Raw genomic sequence first — 24,919 nt, forward strand, 5'->3', positions numbered from 1 at the left:
AAGTACTTAACCAGCATTGAATATCTGAAATTCGCTGTCCTCTCTTGTACATATCCTGTATTCTCATGCTGAGATCCTTAGAAATCTTTTTAACAGGCATCGCTGCATTTAAAAAGAAATACAAGCACAATAATGTATATTCGATGTTTAGTCTATGTATTCAATGTGCAGTGAATCAACAAAATGGCTGGTGTATTTATACTTTAATGAGTCTCATTAGAGTACGCCCACTTTTAACACCTGCACCTCGTTGCCATGCATAAAAGGTGACAAACATTGCAAAGCCCACCACTCGATGATCTGTATCTGAACTTGCCCTTGTCCAGATACTGCATTGTGCCATCTGCTTCCAAGAATCAACCCCGATCCTACGGAAGCACGAATCTGCTTTCTTCTGCCATACCGAAAAAGTGTCCTTCTCACAACTCCAAATTCTAAGGCTGGGCCTTATTATGTGAAGAAGAAATTCGCTGATGTAGCAAAAATGCAAAAAAAATGGATGCCACCCATCCATGACGACACTGCTCCCCCGGGAATCCCCAGGCCACCTTCTCCTGCACTCTACGCTGCCGCTGCTCTCCAGGGAACCCCCGGGATACCTTCTTCTGCCCTCCACGCTGCCGATGCTCTACAGGGAACCCCCAGGACACCTTCTCCTGCACCCATCGACGACACTGCTCTCCAGGAAACATCCGGGACACCTTCTCTTGCACCCATTGATGACGCTGCTCTCAGGGAACCTCTATCTCATCCGCTCCAGCACCCATCCACACAGAGGGCCACAGCACTCCTAGCACAAGATCCAGCTCGTTAGCCCGCATGCTGAAAGGGTTCAGTGTCGATATCCCTGAGAACTCTATGGTGGGAAAGATCGATCTTCTTTTAGAGACCATGTTAAATATGGATAGGCGTATGGAGATGATGGATAAGCAGATAGAGAAGATGAATAAGCGCATGGAGAAGATAGAGGGGGCTATGCACTAAGCTCTGTTAAGTCACTTTTAGAGCGCAAAGTGCTCTTAGAATGTGCTTTTGCGCTCAACCCGATGCACTAAGCAACGCAAACAGGCACTTTACGCTCTAAAAATGACTTTTTTCTGGAATTTTTTCTAAGTCCACCTTTGCTCGTTCGTAACACTGTTTGCGTTAAATTCTGCCCTTAAGCAGGATGCACTAAGCAACGCAACCTTAGCGTACGCAAAAGTTGCGTTGATCAGAACACGTCCGGTCAGAGTAGACGCAAAGAAATCTGGACTTTGAAAAAATTATTGCTTTTCATCTTTGCATGCGCAACACCCATACAACAGGCCGGTGGGTGTCCCCGGCCGACCCCACGGGGGTCCCCGGCTGACCAAGCGGGTGTCCCCGTGGGAGTCCGGGGGTCCCCGCGGCCGTCCCGGGGTGCCCGCGGGCCTGCGGTACCAATGTTGCACATCCAAAAATAATAAACAATATCTATAACTAAATACACCCCCCTAACACATACTATACAGTAATGGGCAAAATTACTATTATCCACATATGGATAATAATGCATTTGCCCATTTAAAATACATATAACTTTAAATAAATACTGTAAAAACATTTTCCACTTACCTTTTCCAGGCACCCACGGTGAAGGCCATCTTCATCCTGATCTTCATCCTGTCCATGCCCCCTCCGATGCTGCAAGACATACACAAGAATAAAAACATCCAATGTAATGTCCCCAACCCCTTAATCACCATAGCGGTTAATAACCGCTACAGGCATTAAGGGGTTAACCCACCCTCACCCACAACTCGGGAGACCTACATACCCTCCCCCACTAACCCCCCCCACCCTGTGAGGCCTAACAACCCTCACCCACTACCCACAAGGGAGGCCTACCCACATACCCTTGGGGCCAATACCCCCTCCCCCCACCCCCAGTACCCACAATAAAAACAATACACAGCCCCACAATAAACATCATTCTATTTATTAAATACATTACCCACCCCATGTGCCCCCCCATAAATACATGATTTATTCTATTACATACAGGGTTCATACCCCAGCCCCACGCGAGTCCCCGGTGGGCCTGACGGGTCACCTGACAGACCTACAGGTTACCAGCAACTTGTTTCATACAGGTTCTTGACACCTGTTGGTGGGTCCCGCCAGGCGCCTTGGCACACCAGGTGGTCTCCGCGGTCACCTTGGGCCACAATTGGGTCCCCACGGTAGGCCCGCGGATGACTGGGAGCCCCGGGTCAGACCCACAGGTGTCTGAGGGGTCTCGGGTGGTTCCCACGGGGGTCTGGGGACCCACGGATGCTCACTATGGGTCTGCGGTGCCCCCACGGATGTGGGGCCACCGGTTCTTCCCCGCAAACTACGGGTTCACGGTGCCCCCACAGATGTGGGGCCACCGGTTCTTCCCTGCAGGTGTCACCCGTGGACCACGCAGTCTGGTACCCGTGAGATACCCGAGGATACCTCAGGTGGTCTCCAGAGGTCTCACGCAAAACCAAGAAACCTGACCCATACATTCAATACATACAACCCCCCCCCCCCCCCAACACATATAATACAATAATGTGCCAAATGACTATTATCCAGATATGGATAATAGATTATTTGCCCATTATTAAACACATAAAACATGCATAAATCAAAACATGCATTTTTAATCTTAAAATCACCACATTGCATGTTAAAATAAATCCAGCAGCCATTGTAAATATAAACCAACAAACCAGCAGCACGATGCAAAATAAAATCATGCCTCCAGAACCTGTATGAAACAAGTTGCTGGTAACCTGTAGGTCAGTCAGGTGACCCGTCAGGCCCACCGAGGACTCGCGTGGGGCTGGGGTATGAACCCTGTATATAAAAGAATAAATCATGTATTTATGGGGGGGGAGCACAGGGGGTGGGTAATGTATTTAATAAATAGAATGATGTTTATTGTGGGGCTGTGTATTGTTTTTATTGTGGGTACTGGGGGTGGGGGGAGGGGATATTGGCCCCAAGGGTATATGGGTAGGCCTCCCTTGTGGGTAGTGGGTGAGGGTGGTTAGGCCTCACAGGGTGGGTGGGGGGTTAGTGGGGGAGGGTATGTAGGCCTCCTGAGTGGTGGGTGAGGGTGGGATAACCCTTAATGACTGTAGCGGTTAATAACCGCTATGGTGATTAAGGGGTTAGGGGACATTACATTGGCTATTGTGATTGTTGTGCATGTTTCGCTGCACCGGAAAGACATGGGCAAGATGAAGATGAGGATGAAGATGGACTTCATTAAGGGTGCCTGTAAAAGGTAAGTGACATATATATTGCCTGTATTTATTGTAATTTATATGTATTTAAAATGGGCAAATGCATTATTATCCATATGTGGATAATAGTAATTTTGCCCATTACAGTACTGTATGTGTTAGGTGGCAGGCGGGATGTGTGTTGTTTATTGGGGGCAATTGTCCCCAATAAACATGCTAATGTGCTTTAACCCCTTCATTGCCTTAACGGCTCTCCGCTAAGGCAATGAAGCTGCATTAATGTAAATTTTAATAATAGTGTGCGGGAGCAGGGGGTCCCCTGAGCTGAACCGCATTGATTTCTGCCTCAGAGACCCCCTGCTTCCCGAGTTACAGGCCCCGGTTTAGGGCATCGGTGCCAGTGTGGACGCCATTTTTATAGAGCCCACGTCGCGTCTTGGACGCTATAAAGATGGCGGCGGCACTGGCCTCCGATGCCCCATACGGGGCCTGTAACTCGGGATACAGGGGGTCTCTGAGGCAGAAATCAATGCGGTTCAGCACAGGGGACCCCCTGCTCCCGCACACTATTATAAAAATGTACATTAATGCAGCTTCATTACCTTAGCGGATAGCCGCTACAGTAAGGAATTATTATTTATTGTTATGTGTGTTTTCATACTAGTGTAGATGAGCAGGGGGTCTCCTGAGCTGAACTGCATTGGTTTCAGGTCTGAGGGCCTCCTACTTCAGGAGATATAGGCCCCGTTATGGGGTGCCGGTATCCCCTGCAGAATTTAAATGTCCCGGTCACGTGACGCGGGAGCTTTAAAGTGCAGGGGATACCGGCACCCCATAACGGGGCCTATATCTCCTGAAGTAGGGGGTCCTCGGACCTGGAACCAATGCGGTTCAGCTCAGGAGACCCCCTGCTCATGTACACTATTATTAAAATGTATTTATTTAGTGTATGATCGCCTGTAACAGCCTTGCATGGAGATGGCAAATCTCCATGCAAATGTTACATGCGGCTTTTTTTTCTATCAGCTAGCGTACTGCTGCGGCCAAGTTTATTCGAGCATTTGCCCGTTCTTGGCCGCAGCAGTAGCCTGGCGCGTGCCGGAGGGTGACGGGCGCGCGCCGAAGCAGCGGAAGAGCGCCCTCCGATCGGGGCGCTCTCCCTACCGCTGCCGGGTCCGCCGGGTCCCCCGGAACCCCCTGCCGCAGTCCCCCACATCGCGGGACACCAGGGCTCCCTCGGGGAGCCCTGGACGCGCGTGCAGGGGGCGCAGGCTCCCGAAGACGCGTGACCGCGCGTCGGTGACGCGTGACCGCGCGTCGGTGACGCGCGGCACGCCGAGGGGCGGCCACTAGCAAGCCGGGAAATCTCCCGGCTTGCGGATCTGGCCGATGAGCAATAAAGTGTGTCGGTAGTGTACATAAAGGTAAAGAACGCTAGCAGGGGGGAAAAAAGCAACACGTACCCTGTGGCTGTTCTGAGCTATTTTGAGCAGGTACGTTAAAAAATGGCCTCAAGGCCTTAGTGCATCGCGTCCCTGGCTTCACTTTTAACGAACCTGCTTTTTTGCCAAATCAGAACGCAAAGCCATTGAGCTTAGTGCATAGCCCCCAGAGTCTGACATAGCGGGGATACATAGTTTGCTTGGAGTTCCTGCCCCTGTATGTCGGACGCAGGAGCAGGAGACAACACAGATAAGGCGACTAAAAAAGGAGGAAAGCATCCTCCCAGACCACCTACCCTTGCCAGCTGCCACAAGCACACCTGCTCGCAGAAGCACACCCACTCCCAGAATCCCACCCACACACGCTTGCATTGAGACGGTGCCGACATCATCTTGCACGGCCTGCCCCAGCAAGTCAGGGAGAAGTATAGGCTTGCAAGTGGTGGTATAGCACAGAAATTTGCCATGTACATCTTCAAACACCACGTGAGTTACGAGTTGTACTGCGGGTGGACCCACAATGTCAATTACGAAGGGAGTCACATCAAAAGGGCTCTTCCTGAAAATGTAAGAATGACTATTGTGGAGGAATTACAGCGCTATTTTTCCATTACCGATCATTTAATGATAATCGTGAGAGACTCCATAAATGGCATTTTGCGGCATACAACGGCTCGTTCCTGGAAGGACAGACTGGTGGGGATCGAATTCGCTGCTTAATTGTAAATGTAAAGTAAATGTAAATGTTGAGTCTTTTAAATTGTATTTATAAATAAATGGTTTAACTTACACCATACACCTGTAAATGTTTTGACTTACTGTACTCCAATAAAAAAAAGTTGATTCTTTGAAATTGTTTCATTGTGTCTCCATTTTTAACAAAATACAGTGTTTCTAGAACATAAAGAATTGTACAGTAAGTAGCTGTCCACCAATTGTTCAGTATCTACTGTAGAAGCTGCTCAGCCAATGATATTCCTGGACTACATTTTCGCGAATTGTGACTTAAATAATAGAACTAAATAACCATAAGCAAAGCGATTGATTACAGGAGAATCGCTTGACTGTGCATTGATATTGATATGTTAAAAAAAGAATAAAATATGGCAGCTGTACTCACCATAGACTTTGCCAATCGGTTGGCGCCGAGCCACTGCCACCAGTTCCCGTATTCTTGATTATACACATAGTTGACAGATGACAGCGGGCCTGCTACACCTGTAGTTGACAGGTGATGAAGCTGGAAATCTTTTTGGTACATGCAAGCTTGCTAGTATCTGTACGTGGAATCCTGCTCAGGCTGCAGGTATCCAGGCGGGAACAGATAGCAAGGGTTGCAGGACACCAGGTTTTCACTGATGGTCGGACCGTTATTGGAAGCTGGTGCTGGCGCTGGTGCATTGCTTGCCTGGGACTGACGATTCTTAGTTGGTTTTCACCATGACCTTTTACCTATTGAAGTCTCCATGATCAAAGATACTGGAAAAATGTGGCGCAACAACCAATACACTCCTCTAACTCCGGGTGCGGGATCAATATGCAAAAAACACGGATCGATACATAACTTTTTCCTTTTTGCACTCTTCCACACACGAGCATCTGGTGAAAATTTGTAAAAGTCATAATTTTCGATGAAATATTGATAAATTTGACCAACTGTTGCCATCTTATCATCTGCTGCATTAATTGTGGACCATATTAAATAAGCGTACGTTATGTCGGGCTTTTTGAACATGTACTGCGGCGGTGTACTCATCTCGGAACTCTCTGAACAATAGAACACCAGACACTGTGCATTGAGTTTTTAATGTGAAACGCCTAAATTGATACAGTATTGTAACTTTTTCAGTACCAAGGTCAATTCACAATGGACCACTGTGGTATTTTTTAAACACATGCAAGTCGACACATTACAGAAGCACATGTACAGTACTGTAGTGTACACATTAGAATTCATTACAATTCATGAATACCTGTCACCTGGTGGATACGCGAAGAATTGCACCCAATTAAATCTGAACCATTTTCATTAAACAGATCAACCACGGATGACGGCCGGCATGAATGCGGCATGAATACGGCATGAATGTGGCATGAACGCGGTGAAGCGCGTACAATTCTGAAAATGCAACCGCAAAATAACCGAGAAGTGTTAAAATAAAAGTTGCCGCAGCTGTACAAATTAAATGTGGATAAATTGGGGGAATTCTTGATGGAGAAGGATTTAGGAGTGCTTGTAGACAGTAGGCTTAGCAATACTGCCCAAAGTCAAGCAGTACAGTAGCTGCAAAGGCAAACAAGATCTTATCTTGCATTAAACGGGCAATTGATGGAAGGGAAGTAAACATAATTAGGCCCCTTTTAAAGCATTAGTAAGACCACACCTTGAATATCAGGTACAATTTTGGGCACCACTCCTTGGAAATTACATTATGAAACTAGAGAGAGTGCAGAGAAGAGCCACCAAATTAATAAAGGGGAGAGAAAATCTGGCTTGTGTGGAGAGGCTGGCTAAAATAGATCTGTCTACATTAGAAAAGAAGCATCTAGGTGGGGATATGATAACTGTATACAACTATATTCGGGGACAGTACAAGGAACTTGCAAAATAAATATTCATCCCATTGGCAGTACAAAGGACATGGAGTCATCCCATAAGGTTGGAGGAAAGGAGATTTACCAGCAACAAAGGGAAGGGTTCTTTACAGTAAGGGCAGTTAAAATGTGGAATTCATTACCCATGGAGACTGTGATGGCAGATACAATAGATTTGTTCAAAAAAAGGTTGGACATCTTTTTTTAAAGGAAAGGTATACAGGGATATACCAAATAAGGCAGTAGAAGAACAGAGTTCATCAATAGTGCTCTAAATGACTATGGATAATGAAAATAACAATGTCTATACAGATATTCTTGATAGAAGATGTCTTGATGCAGGCTAATAATGTACAGGTGAGTATTGGGTATATAGGTGAGCGCTGTGTAAAGGACATATATATTGAAGTCCTAGAGGTGTTGTGAATGAAGAGTGTTAAGCTCCATCACATCACTCCTAATGAGGACAATGTCACACACGCTTGAACCACCCTAGTGTATACCTCCAAAATAGAATAAAGGATAAACTCACATGAAAAAAGCCTGGTTTCTTCTTGTTGGTGGCGTGCATCCGGAAAAGTGGTAGATAGGTGGGTATTCTGCTGGAGGCAGTGTGTCAGAGCACAGCCATAAATGATCAGGAAAGCAGCTAACTGCTTTCCTGATCATTTATGGCTGTGCTCTGACACACTGCCTCCAGCAGAATACCCACCTATATACCAAATAAGTAAACATGGGAAGGGTGGTGATCCAGGGGGTAATCTGATTGCCAATTATTAGATTATGGATGGAATTTATGTTTCCCCTTATGAGATATTGTCACGGGAGACTAGGCTAAATACACCTTTATACTGGAATCAAATCATTGAGCAAAGCCAATAAGTAAAATAAATTGTAATTTAATCCATAGAAACTGGCAAACACACATTGAATTACAATAGACAGAAAAAGATACACTAACTGGGGTCTGGCGTTGACAAACTGACTTTCATAGTTGAAATAAGTCGTTAAAACAGTCCAGTGCTGTAAGTGATGACTTAGAAATCAATCCGGTTTAAAAAATCCTGCATCCTTTCTCCTTGCAATCGCAGCAAGGCGTTTCTGGGCCTGGTCTGATCCGTTCTTGCCCTTATGGCAAATTGGACTTCTAGAATCATTTGGAAACACATGGAACACCCAAGAAAGAACAACAGCAGAGTGAGTTCTGGGAGGGCGACGAGCTGTCTTATAAACTTCGGGACAGGCCATCCCACTGCTTGCCCCCCAACCCGTTTACCTTGCCTGGAAGATGCTGCAGTAGGGACTCTGGCAGTGAGTCATAAGAACATTTCCAGGGTCTGAGGTAGGCAGAGTAATGCGCTTAGCTGTATTCGAAGATATCACTCAATCTCCGTACACAAGTTTTGAGGTGTTCCCTAACTCCGGAACCCCGCTACATAAACACATTCTGCAAAGACTTTCCCCGCCAAACCCACCATGAAACTTACAGCCTAGAAATCTCTCGATCCCAGCATCCCAGTAACGGCAAAAATCACATAATTGTTTAATGTCGCAAAATCAGTATACAGTTGCAGTAATACATTTTTGACATCTGGGTCCCAGAGCTGACACTCTTGGACAGTAACACACGGGTCAGGGTTAACCAAGTTGGCTTGACCTTTATTATAAGCAGTGTACATGGGTGTATGCAGGAGCTCAATTTTATTTTGGATATCTCTTGACCTTTATTATAAGCCTGGTTAACCCCATTCACCATCACAGATAGTGCACGACTTTGGGCACTATTGCTAAGCCTGCTGTCTACAGGAACTCCTAAATCCTTTTCCATCAAGGATTCCCCCAATTTATCCACATTTAATTTGTAAATCTCCTGTTTATTCTTGCCTCCCAAATGCATAACCTTACATTTATCTGTATTAAACATCATCTGCCATATACCTGCCCAAGTTTCCAGTCTCTCCAAGTCCTGGAGAGAAATGGCATCCTGCTCTGATTCTGCTACATTACACAATTTTGTTTCATCAGCAAAGATGGAGACTTGCACTCGATGCCAACCTCAAGGTCATTAATAAACAAGTTCAAAAGCAGAGGCCCCAGTACCGATCCCTGAGGTACTCCACTCACGACCTTAACCCAACCTGAAAAAGTTAAATTTATGAAAACCCTCGGTTTACTATCCTTCAATCAGTTTTCAATCCAGATACATATATTTTTACTGAGTGGAATTTTCTTTATTTTTTATATCAACGTCTTGTGCGGAACTGTACCAAAAGCCTTTGTAAAATCTGAGTAGACCACATCAACTGCATTACCCTGGTCTAAATTCCTACTTACCTCCTCAAAGAAACAAATAAGGTTAGTTTGGCATGATCTATCCTTCATAAATCCATCCTTACTATAATTAATAATTTTGTTTTCCATTATGTATTCCTGAATTTATCCTGTTTTAACCCTACAATTAGCTTCCCCACTATTGAAGTTAGGCTTACAGGTCTGTAATTCCCGGTTGTTATCAAGCTCCCTTTTTAAATATAGGCACCAAATCTGTTTTACGCCAATCTTGTTGTACTGAGCATATGGAAATTGAGTCCTTGAATATTAAATATAATGGTTTGTCTATTACTGAACCTAACTCCTTAAGAACTCTTGGATGTATGCCATTGGGTGCAGATGCCTTATCTACTTTAATTTTATCAAGCCAGCTATGAACTTCTTCCTCAGTTAACCAATTGTTATTTAATATAGAGGTTGTGACTTCCTCCTGCAGCACTACTATTGAAATTGATTCTTCCTTTGTAAAGACTGAGGCAAAAATTTGGTTTAATTCCTCTTCTTTTTCCATATATCCAATAGTCTGCCTGTCCATCTCACACTGAAAGGGTCCTATATTTTATTTTCTGATTTTTTTTTTGTTATTAAGGTACTTAAAGAACTTTAACGGGGTTGATCTTACTTTCTATTTCAATCCTTTTTTCATTATCCATTTTTGCTAATTAATTTGCCATTTTGCAATTTTTGTTACATTCCTTATAATTCTGATACAATGTCTCTGTCCCTTTTGACTTCAAGAATCTAAATGCTTGCCTCTTCTTTTCCATTTCCTCCCCTACCTGTTTATTTAGCCACATGTGTTTTTACTTATTTCTTTTATTCGTATTACCCAAGGGTAAACACTGATAAGTGTGCTTTTCTAACAATGTTTTAAGGTGAATATTTGGGTAGAAATGTGCTTAAATCATGTGTAGTAGGTCGGGGGGGAAATTTACAGGTTGTCACTTCATTTTACTTGCATCTGGTCTTCGGGTGCGCAGACCACATATTGTCCCGCTAATATCTTCCCTTTAAAATGTTGTGTTTTCAGCCCGCAATTTTTAGTATAACAGTTGCAGTCCCGAGCCCAGGTTAGAGTAAAAAAAAAGTTATGTTTTAAATTCATCTCTCTACAGACAGTCCTGGTTATCCGAGAGGTAGCCAGGATGTCTGCATAGAGATAGGGGATCAAAGAGGAGAAGGGAATTTGAGAGGCGTCAGAACCTTTGGTGAGCGGGGAAGGGCAGAGTACCGGGTCTGGGAGCAAGGGCACCCCATGGGGGAGACACTTTGTTCACCCAGACTCTGTGGAGCCTAACCAGCAGGCATTATGAGGCTGGCATTGGGAATCCGTTGCTGGCAGGCATGAATCCCATTGTCCAGTTTGAATTTCCCACTTGCCGGCTTCCTAGCACACCCCCTCCTCTGATGTGTACAGCCAGATGAGTCCCCAGATCTGATTGGCTAGTACAGCTACGATCCATTCCCTTATTGGTCACCAGCCCCTTCTCCATGTTGAACATTAAATAGCGAGGTCTATGTTAAAGGAGTGGACGATCAGAGAACCAGATGATCTTGAGCTTGGTCCGGTGAAGCGTCGGCGTACTTTTCAAAAGTGCTTTGCTCCGAATAGCAAAGCACTTGGCACGGAGTTGCCGGAGAATCCTAGTTTAGCTGAGGACAAGTTCTCAGATTGCGGCCAAGTTTCAGCTTTGCCTTGCTCGCAGTTAGTGGGTATAGCCAGGTACCTTTCCCGAAAAGGGTTACGTGAAGTTTCTGGATGTGGAGCGGACAGGGTAAGCCTTGCGTAGCAGTTAAGACTCCCCCCAGATTCGCAGTTAAGTGTGTATTTCTTGTATTTTGTGTATCATTGTGTGTCTGCTGTTGTCTCACCAGAATAAACCTCATTTTATACCACTACTTTGTTCTGCCTAGTGAATTGATCCCGGAAGGTTAAAAGGTGTTAAAAGTACTACGCTCCCAGCATGTATTTACATTATTTTTCAGTCTGTACTATTATCATATCTGCTCCTGACTTTCTGCGCCAATTGGGTTTAGTCTTTAGAAGTTTTCTAGTATAATCTGTATTTAACATGGGTGTCTCGCTGCTTGCCAAACTCCCAGTTTCCCCCATTCTACCTCCATAACCCTTGTTACTTCCCCATCTTTTTAATTTAGTTTGTTATCTGTTTCTTGTCCCTCCCACCTACATCCAAGTTGAATGTGATGGGGAATGGTCGTTACCCTGTGTGGAGCCCACACAGTGAAACCCTAAAGACCATAGTAATCCCAAAAGGGGGTTACATACATGTAAGGGGGTCACCCCCGGTTCCCCTGATTTTCCTTTGCCCCCTGCCTTACCCCTGTGGCAGTGGGGGAAGGGGACGGCGACTTCTCCCGGCGGGCACCGCCCTCTTGGTTTTGGCGCGAGCTTCGCCCATGCGCAGTAAAGATCGCGCACGCGGTCCCCATAGAAAAGAGCTTTGTCAAGAACTACAATTCCCAGCAGCCTCAGGGGACTGCACTTTCACCCTTGTCACAGGCAGCATTGAAGTCAATAGAGCTGGCAGATTCTCATGCTGCAGAGTTGCAACAATGTTGTGTGCAGACAGGGTTTTTTTGTCAGTTGGAGCAGGCTAGCAGTCAGAGCGAGGAGCAGACAAGGGAAGGAGGTAGGGTACAGGAGTCAGGGACTCCCTGTACTTGGTCAGCACCCCCAGGGCCCGAGATAGCTTTGAGTTGCCCCCATATAGTGAGTGTTGCCAGGGACTGCCCTAGGTTAAGGGACCCTGTCACTCAGGTTTGTCAGTTGGAGCAGGGGAGCTGTGAGGGAAGGAAGGGTGCGGGGAGTGAGTGCAGCTCCTGCACCCAGATAGGTACCCACACCCCAGGTAGGCCCCAACTCCCCACTAGTGTAGTGGGTAAGTGCTAAGGGAAGCCCAAGATAGGGACGCTGCCCTTAGTGTAGTGCTGCCTTGTCAGAGTCACGGCTGTCAGTGCTGTGAGGTCTGACAGGCAGGCACCGTGTTGTGTAGCACGTTGGCTGCACACCTCCAGTGGGTCACAGCTTGTTTCTGCAGGCGCTGGGATTAGTTTAGTAAGAGTCAGGGCTGGGAAGAGTCAGGGGAGGGGGGCAGGTTATTAACCCTTGTAGACCCCTAGGAGTTTCCCCAAAGCCCCTTACAGGATGCTGTGCTGTAGGGACGGCCTAAAGTATAGCGCTTGTCACTTAGTGATATAGGGACAGGTCCTATGTTAGGGATCCTGTCACAATAGGGTAGATTAGATAGGGACACAGCGGACGCTGCGGTTCCTGCAAAAAGGTCCGGATCCAAGTTGGGGTCCTCATAGACTGTTTTCAGATTGGGACCGCCCCTGGCGGTCCGCGTGCAAGGAGTCCGGTGTAGGATCAGACGGAACCATCACGCGACTGATCCTTTGTGAAGCCCGTTGGAGATCCGAGCAAGGGAGTGCTCGGCAGGTACTATCTAATACACAAGTGCACCAACGGGCCCTTAGTATAAATAGTGACTGCGCAATCACCCACGATCTCGGCAAGAGTGCGGGACATTGGGTGGGGTACATGGACACAGGGTGGGAGACCTAGTGTCGGGGAAGTGTCCTGCGTGATGCAGTACGTGTCTCCTCTAGAGAGGGACACCGGTTATTATGATATGATGTATTATCTTGCATGTCAGTAAAGTTACTAGTTATTATATCTCACTGTGTATGTGATTATTGATTGTCCTGCGAGGAACCAATCCCCCTCTGGTGGGAGCCATCGCAGGTGGAGGCGCTGTACCGAGTAAGTGGTTGTCCATAGTGTTGAAATTGCCCCAGGTTCCCCGTGGCGGAAGCTCAGCCCTTCTGTGAGCCAACAGGTAACGCACCAACACCGAGTAACCCTGTATGTTCTCTGCACCCCCACACTATCTGCGATTGGGGGGGGGGGGAATACCCGTTACATACAGATATACATGGCTTCACAAACCCTTCTGGCAGCAATAGGGTTAAAGTAGATACGGTTGCGGTTCCATCACAATTAGAAATCAATATAATATATTTTCTGAAAAGTAGTCCTGTTATTTATGTCTAAGTATTCATACAGTACATCTTACCTTAACCCGCTGCACGTACTGATACTGACGAGTGATTCATTGTCATTCTTCACATATCCCTGGTAATAGCAGTGATCCTGAGAGAGATAAACAGATACGTTTAGATTGCAAGCTCTGGGGATTAGGATTCCCTTCTCTCTGTATTGTATTTATATACCTCTGTATATTAGATTGCAAGCTCTGTGAAGAAGGATTCCCATCTACCTGTATTGTATCTGTGTCCCTATGTGTATTGGAGTGAAAACTATCTAGGGCAGAATAATTTAACCCCGTGTTGTATCTGAATCCCTCTGTATATTGCTCTGCAGGACATAATTTCCTTCTCCCTGTAATGAATCTGTCTACCTCTGTATATTAGAGTGCACACTTTAGGGTGTAGGATTCCCTTTTCTATGTATGGCATCTTTATCCCTCTGTATATTAGTGTAAACTCTCTGGCACGAGATTGTATTCTCCCTGTATTGTGTCTGTATCCTTCTGTATATTAATTTGCAAGCTCTGTGGGGCAGGATTCACCTCTCCCTTTATTCTATTTGTTGCCCTTTGTATGTAAGAGTATACCTCTGTGGGAAAGGATTCTTTCTCCCTTTATTGTATCTGTAGCCCTTTGAGTATTATGCTTTAAGCTCTGTGGGACATGATTCCCCGCTCCCTGTATTGTATTTGTATCCCTCTTCATATTAGAGTGTAAGCTGTGCAGGATCCCCCACTCCAGTTACACAGCCCCAAACTCTTCCTCAACCACACAGAGTACAGACCTTCCCAATGTGACACTGGACCAGAGTTTCGGCTCAATTGCATGTTATTACCCAGAATCCCTGACTGCAGTTGAAGCAATGCATGATAAACGATAATGGGAAAGACAGGGTTCCAGACCTGTCTGAGACGTGATGTGCTCACAGGTGGTATTTTGGATTTTGTCAGTTGTTTTACCCACCATAACTATTTTAATGTCTGGCTCTATGTATCAAATAGATGTAGGGGAAAAGTTGTTATTTTTTGCAACTGGTATTGGAAAAGATCTGCACCAGATTGTGCCCATGTATTAATTTTAATCTTTTGAGATATGCTGGCATTGGTCTGTGACAAGATGAGGGTTTATGGAACATTATGGAATAAGTGGGAAGAGTTAGGGCAGAGTTACATTTGTATGTTGGCACAGATAGATGTATTAAGTGTGCTGCTTTAGTACATTTCTGTGTTAGTTTTCTCTGTTGGTGCAAGTAATTTTTTAGTGCAGAATACAATGCAGAATGCACCAACTTCTATAAAGTAGATAAAATCCAATAAATATGTAATGTTTCACACAGGAAAAATGCTAGTTTTTGTATGCAAATTTTTCAGCGCAGAGCACTTTCTTAATACACAGGCCCCAAAGTCCCAGCAGTTTGTGACACTGTCTCTGTACCTGGTTCTCAGGGCTGCTCGTTATCATTGTGTCATCTGGCAAGTAACGAGTCTCTGTGTAATCTTCAGATATCAGGTCTCTGCGAGAAACACACAAGAGATTTATACAAATGTTCCAAACTGTATATAATTTGTTCTCGTGACTGTGTCAGCCTAACTGAAGCTATACAGCAATGATCTTCTCAGTGGAAGGTGATACCTTTTAATTTGGACTAAATACATATTTATATTCTAGCATATTTCTTATTAAACCAACTTTCCCAGGTTATGCAGTTGTCTCCAAAGCTTGTGTGTAAAATGTATTCTGTTTGTCCAAATAAAAACAGGGATTCAATAAGCTTATGTAACGGTCAGACCCCTACCCAATCTCATATGGCCCCTAGGTGTGGAAACTGCCCCCAGTTACATGTCCTTTTGTGTGGTGCACCTGCTGGTTCACAGGACTCCTGAGTCTCCCGCTCGTTGGTAGTGGGGATTTCACCATGACAGGCGTGTGAGGTAGTGCTGAGTTCTACTCACAGTTGGTACCGCGCCTCCATCCCTTCCAGATCCCTCTGGTGGAGATTAGAGGAGGGTTTCCACAGCTGCACATCATGACCCAGAATTGGCTCTGAGCCTGTACCAGTCCAGGAGGGCGCGGCCACGGCTTTCGCGCCACTTGCCCCATCAGGGTGGGGTTCTATTTTCGCGCATTTCCCGGCCAACTTCTTGCAAAAGTCTCTTCTGCACAAAGACCACGCGGTCTCCCAGGGAAGCGGGAGCCGCTATTTTGGATCACGCTGCAATTCACATTAGCAGCAGGGGTTACTTGCGTAGTGATCACCGTCTGGCACTCAGATACTCCATCATTTTCATAAGTAATAACAATGTCGTCACAGCTATCCTCCAGGGTTGCACCCCAGTCATTTAGACAGGAGAAAAATGGCGTGGCCACAGCCTCGGCGCCACTCCACAGTAAACTAGCAAAAGTCATTTCTGTCCCTGGTACCTCCGTGGTACACACGCCACGTGCGCTCTCTCCATCAGGTGCGATCCGCCATCTTGGACTCTCCGCACCGCGCGGGACATCATTACTTGCCGCCATCTTTACACTTCGATTTCGCTCGCACATGGTGCTCCTCTCTGCTGGGCAGCCACCATTTCTGATGCAATAAAGTATGCCAGTGCACCTCTACATGTATCTCATGTGTGTCTCACTCATGTATGCACTACCCCAGGCTAGGCTAACTCTCTCTCTGTATGCTGTACCCACTCTCTTCCAGTATGTGCTCTGTGGTAAGTAGTCTGGTTACTGGCTAGAGTACTCTGGCTTCTCCATGCAGTACTTGGGGCGTCACCTACTGTTGGCTACCTCTAACACAGACCCTCCCAGGAGTACCTGACCCGCGTTAACCAGTCTACCCCTAAGGCATCCTACGACTAGCTGCCTCAAGGTGACTAGGACAGCTATAGCCCTGTCTCCAGATCTACCTTACTCCATATCAGGCCCTAGGGTGTGCTTTGCGAGTGAACTTGGTACTCCTGTACTCCTGACTACCCCAAGGCTTCCTTCCATTCCGCAGCACATCACTGGTAGCATACATTCCCTGTTTCCTAGTCAGACTAGCAAAAGCCTGTCCTGATGATCTCAGCAGCGCCTCCAAAAATGTAACGGTCAGACCCCTACCCAATCTGATATGGCCCCTAGGTGAGGAAACTGCCCCCAGTTACATGTCCTGTTGTGTGGTGCACCTGCTGGCTCACAGGACTCCTGAGTCTCCCGCTCGTTGGTAGTGGGGATTTCACCATGACAGGTGTGTGAGGTAGTGCTGAGTTCTACTAACAGTTGGTACAGCGCCTCCATCCCTTCCAGATCCCCACGATAGCAGGGAGGAGACTCTGGAAGAGAACTCCTGGGTGCATCTTCTTCCTGATTTAACTCCAGTCTCAAGCAAGAAGGGTCTTTGAATCAAGGGAATCTTTATTGTCATCATACATGGCAGACTGCCCATCATAGCGGCTGGTACTTAGCCGCACATCAGCATAGTTGCACACCTCAAAGAAGTTCCCTCCTGACTCTGTAATAGAGACAGGGATATCTCTGCCACCTCTCCCCTAAGGGAGGGCCACCATCTGTGCCAGAGCCCTGACACAGTGTGGGTCAGCTTGTTCTTCTGCAACTGCTGACACTTGAGCTGCACAAACTCACAGCTCTTGCACCAGACACTTGACCCAGACATAACACACTAACTTTAGGAAGTGATGCGCATTATATAACTCCAGAAAGACCCACCCCTGTGTCACTGTCAGTGAACACAGAGCATGCTGTCACTTCCTTTGCTTCACACTACACATCACAGGGGTTGAGGGCAAACCTCCATGATGACTTCTGGCAAACCTGCCCTCTTAACAGGAATTACTGCACAAAAGGAGAGAGGCATCTAACCCCAAAATTACACAGGGCTACACTTAATTAGGAGTTGAAGCACCGTGATCCCATGTTAACTGTCAATCAAGTCAATAGAAGATAATGTTTAATCGGGTGACTTAAAGAAATGAACCTTAGTGTATAGCCCCCAATGACGGTATCAGCTGCTATTAAAGATCACCAAGCAAGAGACAGAAATGTGAGATTTCTGAAACATATATATAACCCCCTTTGTGATGAGACCCACACACTCACACTGCCCCCTGGCAGGTTACTCTCCAAATATACTATGGACATGTGACTATTAATGGAAATAATATCAGCCAATGCTAAAGTACAGACCTGCAACAGTTAGTAAACAACAATTTTCCATTGTGTGCCAGCACCATCACAAAGCCAGTATACCAAGGATTTGGTGAATCGCTTGCTACTGATACTGATTTACACATGCACTGCATTATTGGGGATTATATGCTGTATGTGGTGATCCTCTGCTGAGGGCCACAGGTTGTCCCTGCTAGTAGGAGTACAGTAAAGCCGCAGTATCACCCATATACCGTGTCTGTATTTTCCCCGCGTTTTATGGTAGGCCACTTATAAACACTATAAGCTCCCCAGTTGTATGGTCAGACATAGGCACGGCTGCAGAAGTCACTAGAACATTTGCCCTATAGCGCTCCTGCTAAAAGTTTGTTCTATCTCACTATGGGGATCACCCATTTTAAGCGACTAGTATGTGCGTGATGGCCTGGATTAGAATAAGGCGTTAAGACTAATGTTCCCAGATACAACTGATGATGAGCATAGGCATGGGGCACTCAGAGCAGGCCCCAAGTGTGGACAGGCCCTAATCCAGCAACAAATATTGTGCTACAATACTAAAGAGCCTATTCAGGAAGCTTCGATATTATCATTGCAACATCAAACGTTTGTGTATGTTAATACTTCACGCTATGAAATTTGTGGAAAATGGTTATTAGTAAGATAGATCAAATGAGAGATACCGTTTACTACATAAATGACAAACCACACTAGTTTTCAATCGTTTTACAATCAAAATTAACTTAATGTTCGTTTTCACTCCAGCAGTCTGGAAGAGCTGCTCACAGAGAAGCTGCATCTTCCTGCACAGCTCTTACAGACAATCGCCATGTTATAATTTTAATTTGAATTACATAGAATTGAAGCAATGGTTCTCTTGACCTCAGTTTTTAAGTGTCCACGTGACTTGGACATTTTAAATTGAAGGAAATACTGGAAACCAATACTGGGACCTTCACCTCGAGAAGCAAGGGCTCCCTGGACCTCAAATTAATGCGGTTCAGATCTTGAAACTCACTGCTTTAATACCATCTTATTAAAATTAAAACAGAGCTTCATTACCTTGGTGGCTAACCGCTACAGAAATGAAGGGGTTGGCTGCCACTACACTGTTTGTTGGTGGTAGAGGGGGTGGGTGAAGGTTGTAGTTACATAGTTACATAGTAGATGAGGTTGAAAAGACATCCATCCAGTTTAACTTATGCTAAATTTAGATGAAAGAGACTTTATCCTATATTTGTACTTACAGTATAGTTGCCCCAGGGTGGGGGATTAGGCCCCCCGGGAGGTATGGAGGAAGGGCTAACCCGTCCTTTAGCTAAGCAGTTACAAACAATAAGGTAATGAAGGGGTAACACCTCCCACGAGGCCTAACCACCAATCTGGGGCCAACAAACCCTTTCACCCACCCCATCCACCCCCAACAAACACGCCCCCTCCCCCCAAACCCACCCCCCGCCACAACCACACAGGAATAGCCAAAAATCCTATTAGTCAAATATGGCTAATAGAACATTTGCCCATTTAAATATACAGAACTGCACATTAAAAATAAAATACAATACAATCAAAAAATACACTAACCATTTAATCCATTGAATGTCACTGTGGTTATCTAGCTAGCAACATTGGCAATCAATGGACACCCTACTACCCACTACACCTACCCCCACCAGACCCCCCTTCACCCCTACCCCCATCACACACAGTAGCGGGCAAAAGTCCTGTTAGCCAGATCTGACAAATATTGCTTCTTCCCATTCAAAAACAATCAGTTGTCAGCCACCCTATAGTAAATAAAAGTTATACTTACCCCTGCCAGGATGAAGGCCATCCTCATTTTAAGTGGACTCAAAATTTAAATAAAAACAATAGCTACTGGCCAGTAATTAAGGGGCTTAATCCCCACGCTACCCACCCGGGGGGCCTAACACCCTCACTGGGGCAACCACCCTATCCTCCACACCCTCTACTCTCATCACCACACACGAAAATGAGAAAAAGCTCCAGTAGTCAAATATGGCTTATAGCGCTTTTGCACATTTGTGATGCCTAAAAAAACCCAATTACAGTATATTAAATATATATTAAAACACATTAAAAACACACACTAGGCAAGAAATCCATTGTTTGTCACTGTGGTTATCTATGCCCTCAATGAGACACAGATAGACACATTGGCAATCAATGGGCACCCTAAAAAATCCATAATTAAATATAATAAAGATTACAACAGATAAAAAATAAACACTGCCAAGAAACCAATGTATTGTCACTGGTTACCTATGCCCTCAATGAGGGAACAGATAACCACATTCGCAATCAATGGGCACCCTTAAAAAAGCACAATTAAATAAAATTAACATTACATTATAATTAAAACAAAGAATAGCCAAGAAATCCATTGATTATCACTGTGCATATCTGTTCCTCAACAGGGGCACAGATAGCCCTATTGGTAATCAAGGCTCCTTCTTATCCAACTGTGGCACCAATCAACTCTTGACCCAGTAAGCAACGATCCTAACCTTTAAGTACAATTTGATGCACAGAAGTCCACGATCCTCCATTGCTTGAAGAGAAGTCACCGGTGAGTAGATCTTCTTCTCTTCTTTCTTTCCTCTCTTTTTCTTTAACAGGTCCAGCAGATGTTGACGCATTCTAGTTCCTATCAAGTGAGACATGCAAGGCCTTTTATATGGCCTGTGACATCACTTTCGACAGACACATGGTACATCCACCAATATGATTCATGGATGTACCATGAGATGTCTTCCATTATTGGGTGATGTGACGTCACCTTAAAGGGAGGGAAGTATATGGTACCTGATTGGTTGTACTTCCCTCCCCTTTAAGGTGACGTCACTCCAAAAAAGGGATTAGTGGATGGTACTTGTGCTTCAATCAAGTTTGGAAGAGAAGTTATTCACTGACATACTTGATGCCTTGACACATGGTACATCCACCAATTGGATTGGACGATGTACCATGTATGTGAAATATGACGTCACAGGCCTTATATAAGACCTTGCATGTCTCATTTGACAGGAAAGAGACAGCGTGTCGACATCTGCTGGACTTGTTAAAGAAAGAAGAGAGGAAACAAGAGAACAAAGAAGAAAAGAAAGAAGATCTACTCACTGGTGACTTCTCTTAATGCAACGGAGGATCATGGACTTCTGAGCATCATGCTGTACTTCAAGCAGTTGATAATTGCTTCATGGGTAAAGAGGTGATTGGAGATGCAGTTCGATGAGGATGATAAGCCTTTATCCCGGCATGGGGAAGTAATACAGTTCTTTGATTGATTATAGGGTGTCCATTGATTGCCAATGTGGCTATCTGTGCCCCTGTCAAGGGCATAGATAACCACAGTGACACTCAATGTGTTTCTTGGCTAGTGTTTATTTTTACTGTATTGTAATGTGTATTTTATTTATTTTTGTATATTTTTTTAGGCACCACAAATGGGCAAAAGCGCTATTAGCCATATTTGGCTACTAGGGCTCTTGCTCATTTTTGTGTGTTGATGAGGGTAGAGGGGGTGGGAAATGGGGCTAATTGCCCAGATGAAGGTGGTTATGCCTCCCGGGCTGGTAGCGAGAGGGGTAAACCCCTTAATTACCATAGCGGTTGCTACCCGCTAAGGTAATTAACAGGTTACTGGCAAGTAGCTAGTGTTTGTTTAAATAATGGTGCCAATGAAGACGCGGATAAGGATGAGCATGAGGGTGGCCTTCTCCCTGGCAGGAATAAGTACTACTTTTATTTACTATAGGGTTGCTGGCTATTGATTGCTTTTGAATGGGCAAAAGCACTATTCGCCTGATTTGGTTAATAGGGCTTTTGCCCATTTCTGTGTGTGACAGGGGTATTGTTGGAGGTAGAAGGGATGGGTAGTAGCGTTCCAATTGGGTGCCAATGTGACTATCACTGCCCATTGTAGTAGATGTTAAAAAGGGTCAGATCTGGAGCTAATTCCTCTATAATTAGGCATCTGTAAAGCTGAACAGAGCCAGCGATTACCCACAAAATTCACTCACGCTGTCTTTTCAAGGTGCATAACCAGAGGTTTCCCATCCATCTGTAACTCATACCGCAAAAGGTCTGGATACCTATCCTGGGGAGACAGAGCAGACAGTGGTTATATAGCACCTGTCGCATGCTGTGCATAGACATTCTGCATCATGCCTGATTAGAAAATCACATGATAAATACATAAACCTCCTTAGTCCTGGTATGGGTAATATTTTCTCCAAAACAGAAAATAGTTTCCTGGTCATGCCCAATCCGGGTCGACCAATAGAAATCTGCCAATACCCAAATCTTAGTTGTATTCTATTGTACAGTATGTCTTTATTTATATAGCACCATAAATATACCTAGTGCTCATAGTTATCTTGCATTTTGCACCAATTAAAAAGATTATGAACAGCTGATTTTAGGGGACAGGGATCAGCCTCTGAACTTTCGCTACTACTAGGGAGATCTAATTAAAAGGATCTGTCCTAAACAGGATCACACTGAGCTGAATGCAGAGATGTGTTAGAGGCGTTAAAACTAGAAGATTATTGCCTTTTAAAAAAAAAAAAAAAAATCAGACAAATATTAGTATTTTTATACAGTTTTTCATTAAGTTTATATTGTAAATTTTTATTAATTTCATAACTTTATCACCTTCATTTTCTATCCCCATACATTTAAATCCAACTTCTCCGTCTCTAAAAGAGTTTACATTGAGTTGGATATATATATACAGCTCAACCCCATTATAGCGCGATCCGCTACATTGTAGATCCACTTATAACGCGGTGAAAGCGTGGCTCCCATTTTAAAAAAAAAAACACACACACACAGACACACTACCTGTGGTTTCATTTGGCCCCCTCCTCCCCTGCGTGGGGGTGCCGCCGGGTTACCTGAAAGTGGTGGCCATTTTTTTCTCTCTACTATTCAATGCTTAATTGCTACCTACACACAGAGACATACAGACACATGGAGACAGACAGACAGAGACAGACACACCACCACTACAACCCCCCACTCGGTGGCTGACCGCGGTGTTGGATCCCCAGCACCCTGCTCTGGGTAAGTCATGCGTGGGGATGCAGCTGGGTACCCTGATTGCGACGGCCACTTTTTTCCGTGATCCTGGTTTTAACACGGTAGAATCGGGTGGAGCCCCCCCACTTAGTATGCATCTAGTGTCACTAACGCAGATAAGACTGTGCAGCTCCGGACTTCTAAGACATCCCGCTGGCTTGGTGCCCTGATGTCTGTAAAAGCCCGGAGTGGAAAGGGTTCAGTGTCCCCAAGGTTTTAGTTGGGGAGGGGATCCTCAAGTACCCCCATCCTTGTGTAAAGTCCGGGCAGTTTGGCAAATGGTGGCCAGCACAGACTTAGTGTCGCCAGGGAGAGGGGCTGGGTCTCAAATGCTAAGAAGCAAAGGTGCTAAGTTAGCGCATGCTTTCAGCAGAATGAGAAGCCCCCTTTGCCAGGTTTCCAAAGTATTGGAAATTCCAGGATAGATGGGAAAACTTATTCCCACGGAGGGATTGGCTGCACTAGTTAGAGGTAGGGATTTAAACTCTACTGCTGCGGCCAAGTTTATTCAAGCATTTGCCCATTCTTGGCCGCAGCAGTAGCCTGGCGCGCGCCCGAGTGTGACGGGCGCGCGCCGAAGCAGTGGAAGAGCGCCCTCCGATCGGGGCGCTCTCCCTACCGCTGCCGGGTCCGCCGGGTCCCCCGGAACCCCCTGCCGCCGTCCCGCACATCGCGGGACACCAGGGCTCCCTCGGGGAGCCCTGGACGCGCGTGCAGGGGGCGCTGGCTCCCGAAGACGCGTGACCGCGCGCCTATGACGCGCGGCACTCCGAGGGGCGGCCACTAGCAAGCCGGGAAATCTCCCGGCTTGCGGAACCGGCCACACTTTAATAAAGTGTGTCGGTAGTGTATAAGAATTCATGCAGCCCATCGGGAATCAGATTCTAAAGATGCATCCAATACTAACAAGACTAACAAGATTCATGCAAGAACCCTCTAAGATTTCGTAAGGGTTAAAGATTTCAAGTGCCATTACAGCTGTTAACGAAACAACAAAGAGTGGGGAGTGATCACAGAACCATACTAATTGAATGAAGTATTTATATTCATAGGTGAGGTAATCAAAAGGTGGGTGCAAACTGTGAACTGAAGTGAATCAGAAAAGGGGAAGGGGAAACACAAAATGAATGTGCCCCCAAAAGAATTCACTTAAATGCACACCACCCAAGTGTAAAAATTAACTTTTAATAAATCCTTAAAACATATATTACCAAAGTAACGTGTGATGTGAATTAAAATTGTATTAAATCATAGCTATTAAGCAATCGTGTCATAAGTTATTCATACTATCCCAGTACCAGTTGATAGGATGGGATGTTAAAGACAGGGAATGCTATGAATAGGGTGTTAACCCCTCTGGGGCAACGATGAGACCAATTATAGAGTTGTATATAAATATATTTTCAGGTAGGTGGCCACAGGATTAAATATCCTATTAATGCTAAAAATAGCTCCCTTGCACATTGACATAGAGATTTGGTCTGAGCAATAGCGCTGTCATGTGATAGTATAATAGCTGTATTATAGATCTTCCAAACACAGCGGTGCTGGTTTAAATACACAGCAATTGGTTAGAGGCACCTCACATAAGGTGCAAGGATAGCAGGCTCACTGACCATAAATGATTAATAAATGGTTAACTCATATGGTCTACACAGTTACACCCAGGATACTGCAAACACTACATTAAAAACAGCTCCAAGTAGGAGACTGACAACATTGCGCGTCCAACGCGCGTTTCCCTCCAGCAAAGGAGCTTCTTCAGGGACAAGTATTACTGGGGGAATGAGGTCTAAACCCTTTTATACCCTTACAGCACCCTAATTACAAAATCAATGAATAACAGCTGTTGCACATGCGCACTACAGTCCCCTCCAAACTGACTCAGAAAACCGCCCAAAAGTTAATAAACACAGTTTTATTTGAAAACCCCAGTGTTGTGTCTTCATATAACCTTATTCGCGTTGTTTTCGTTAT

The 24,919-nt window shown here is 45.3% G+C and overlaps 1 protein-coding gene across 2 annotated transcripts in view; it reads right to left on the reverse strand.

The window, feature by feature from the left end:
* Positions 1–24,919, reverse strand: part of LOC142495722 (zinc metalloproteinase-disintegrin-like cobrin) — a 1,243,131-nt gene that overhangs the window by 376,095 nt on the left and 842,117 nt on the right. For both annotated transcript variants that reach the window (XM_075601588.1, XM_075601589.1), the window contains exons 3-5: positions 21,883–21,959; positions 15,113–15,191; positions 13,705–13,781 (exon numbers count right to left, since the gene is read on the reverse strand). In XM_075601588.1, the coding sequence (XP_075457703.1) occupies positions 13,705–13,781; positions 15,113–15,191; positions 21,883–21,959 (233 nt within the window). The remainder of the gene's footprint in view (positions 1–13,704; positions 13,782–15,112; positions 15,192–21,882; positions 21,960–24,919) is intronic.

Source organism: Ascaphus truei, chromosome 5 (assembly GCF_040206685.1).
Source record: "Ascaphus truei isolate aAscTru1 chromosome 5, aAscTru1.hap1, whole genome shotgun sequence".
Lineage (NCBI taxonomy): Eukaryota > Metazoa > Chordata > Amphibia > Anura > Ascaphidae > Ascaphus > Ascaphus truei.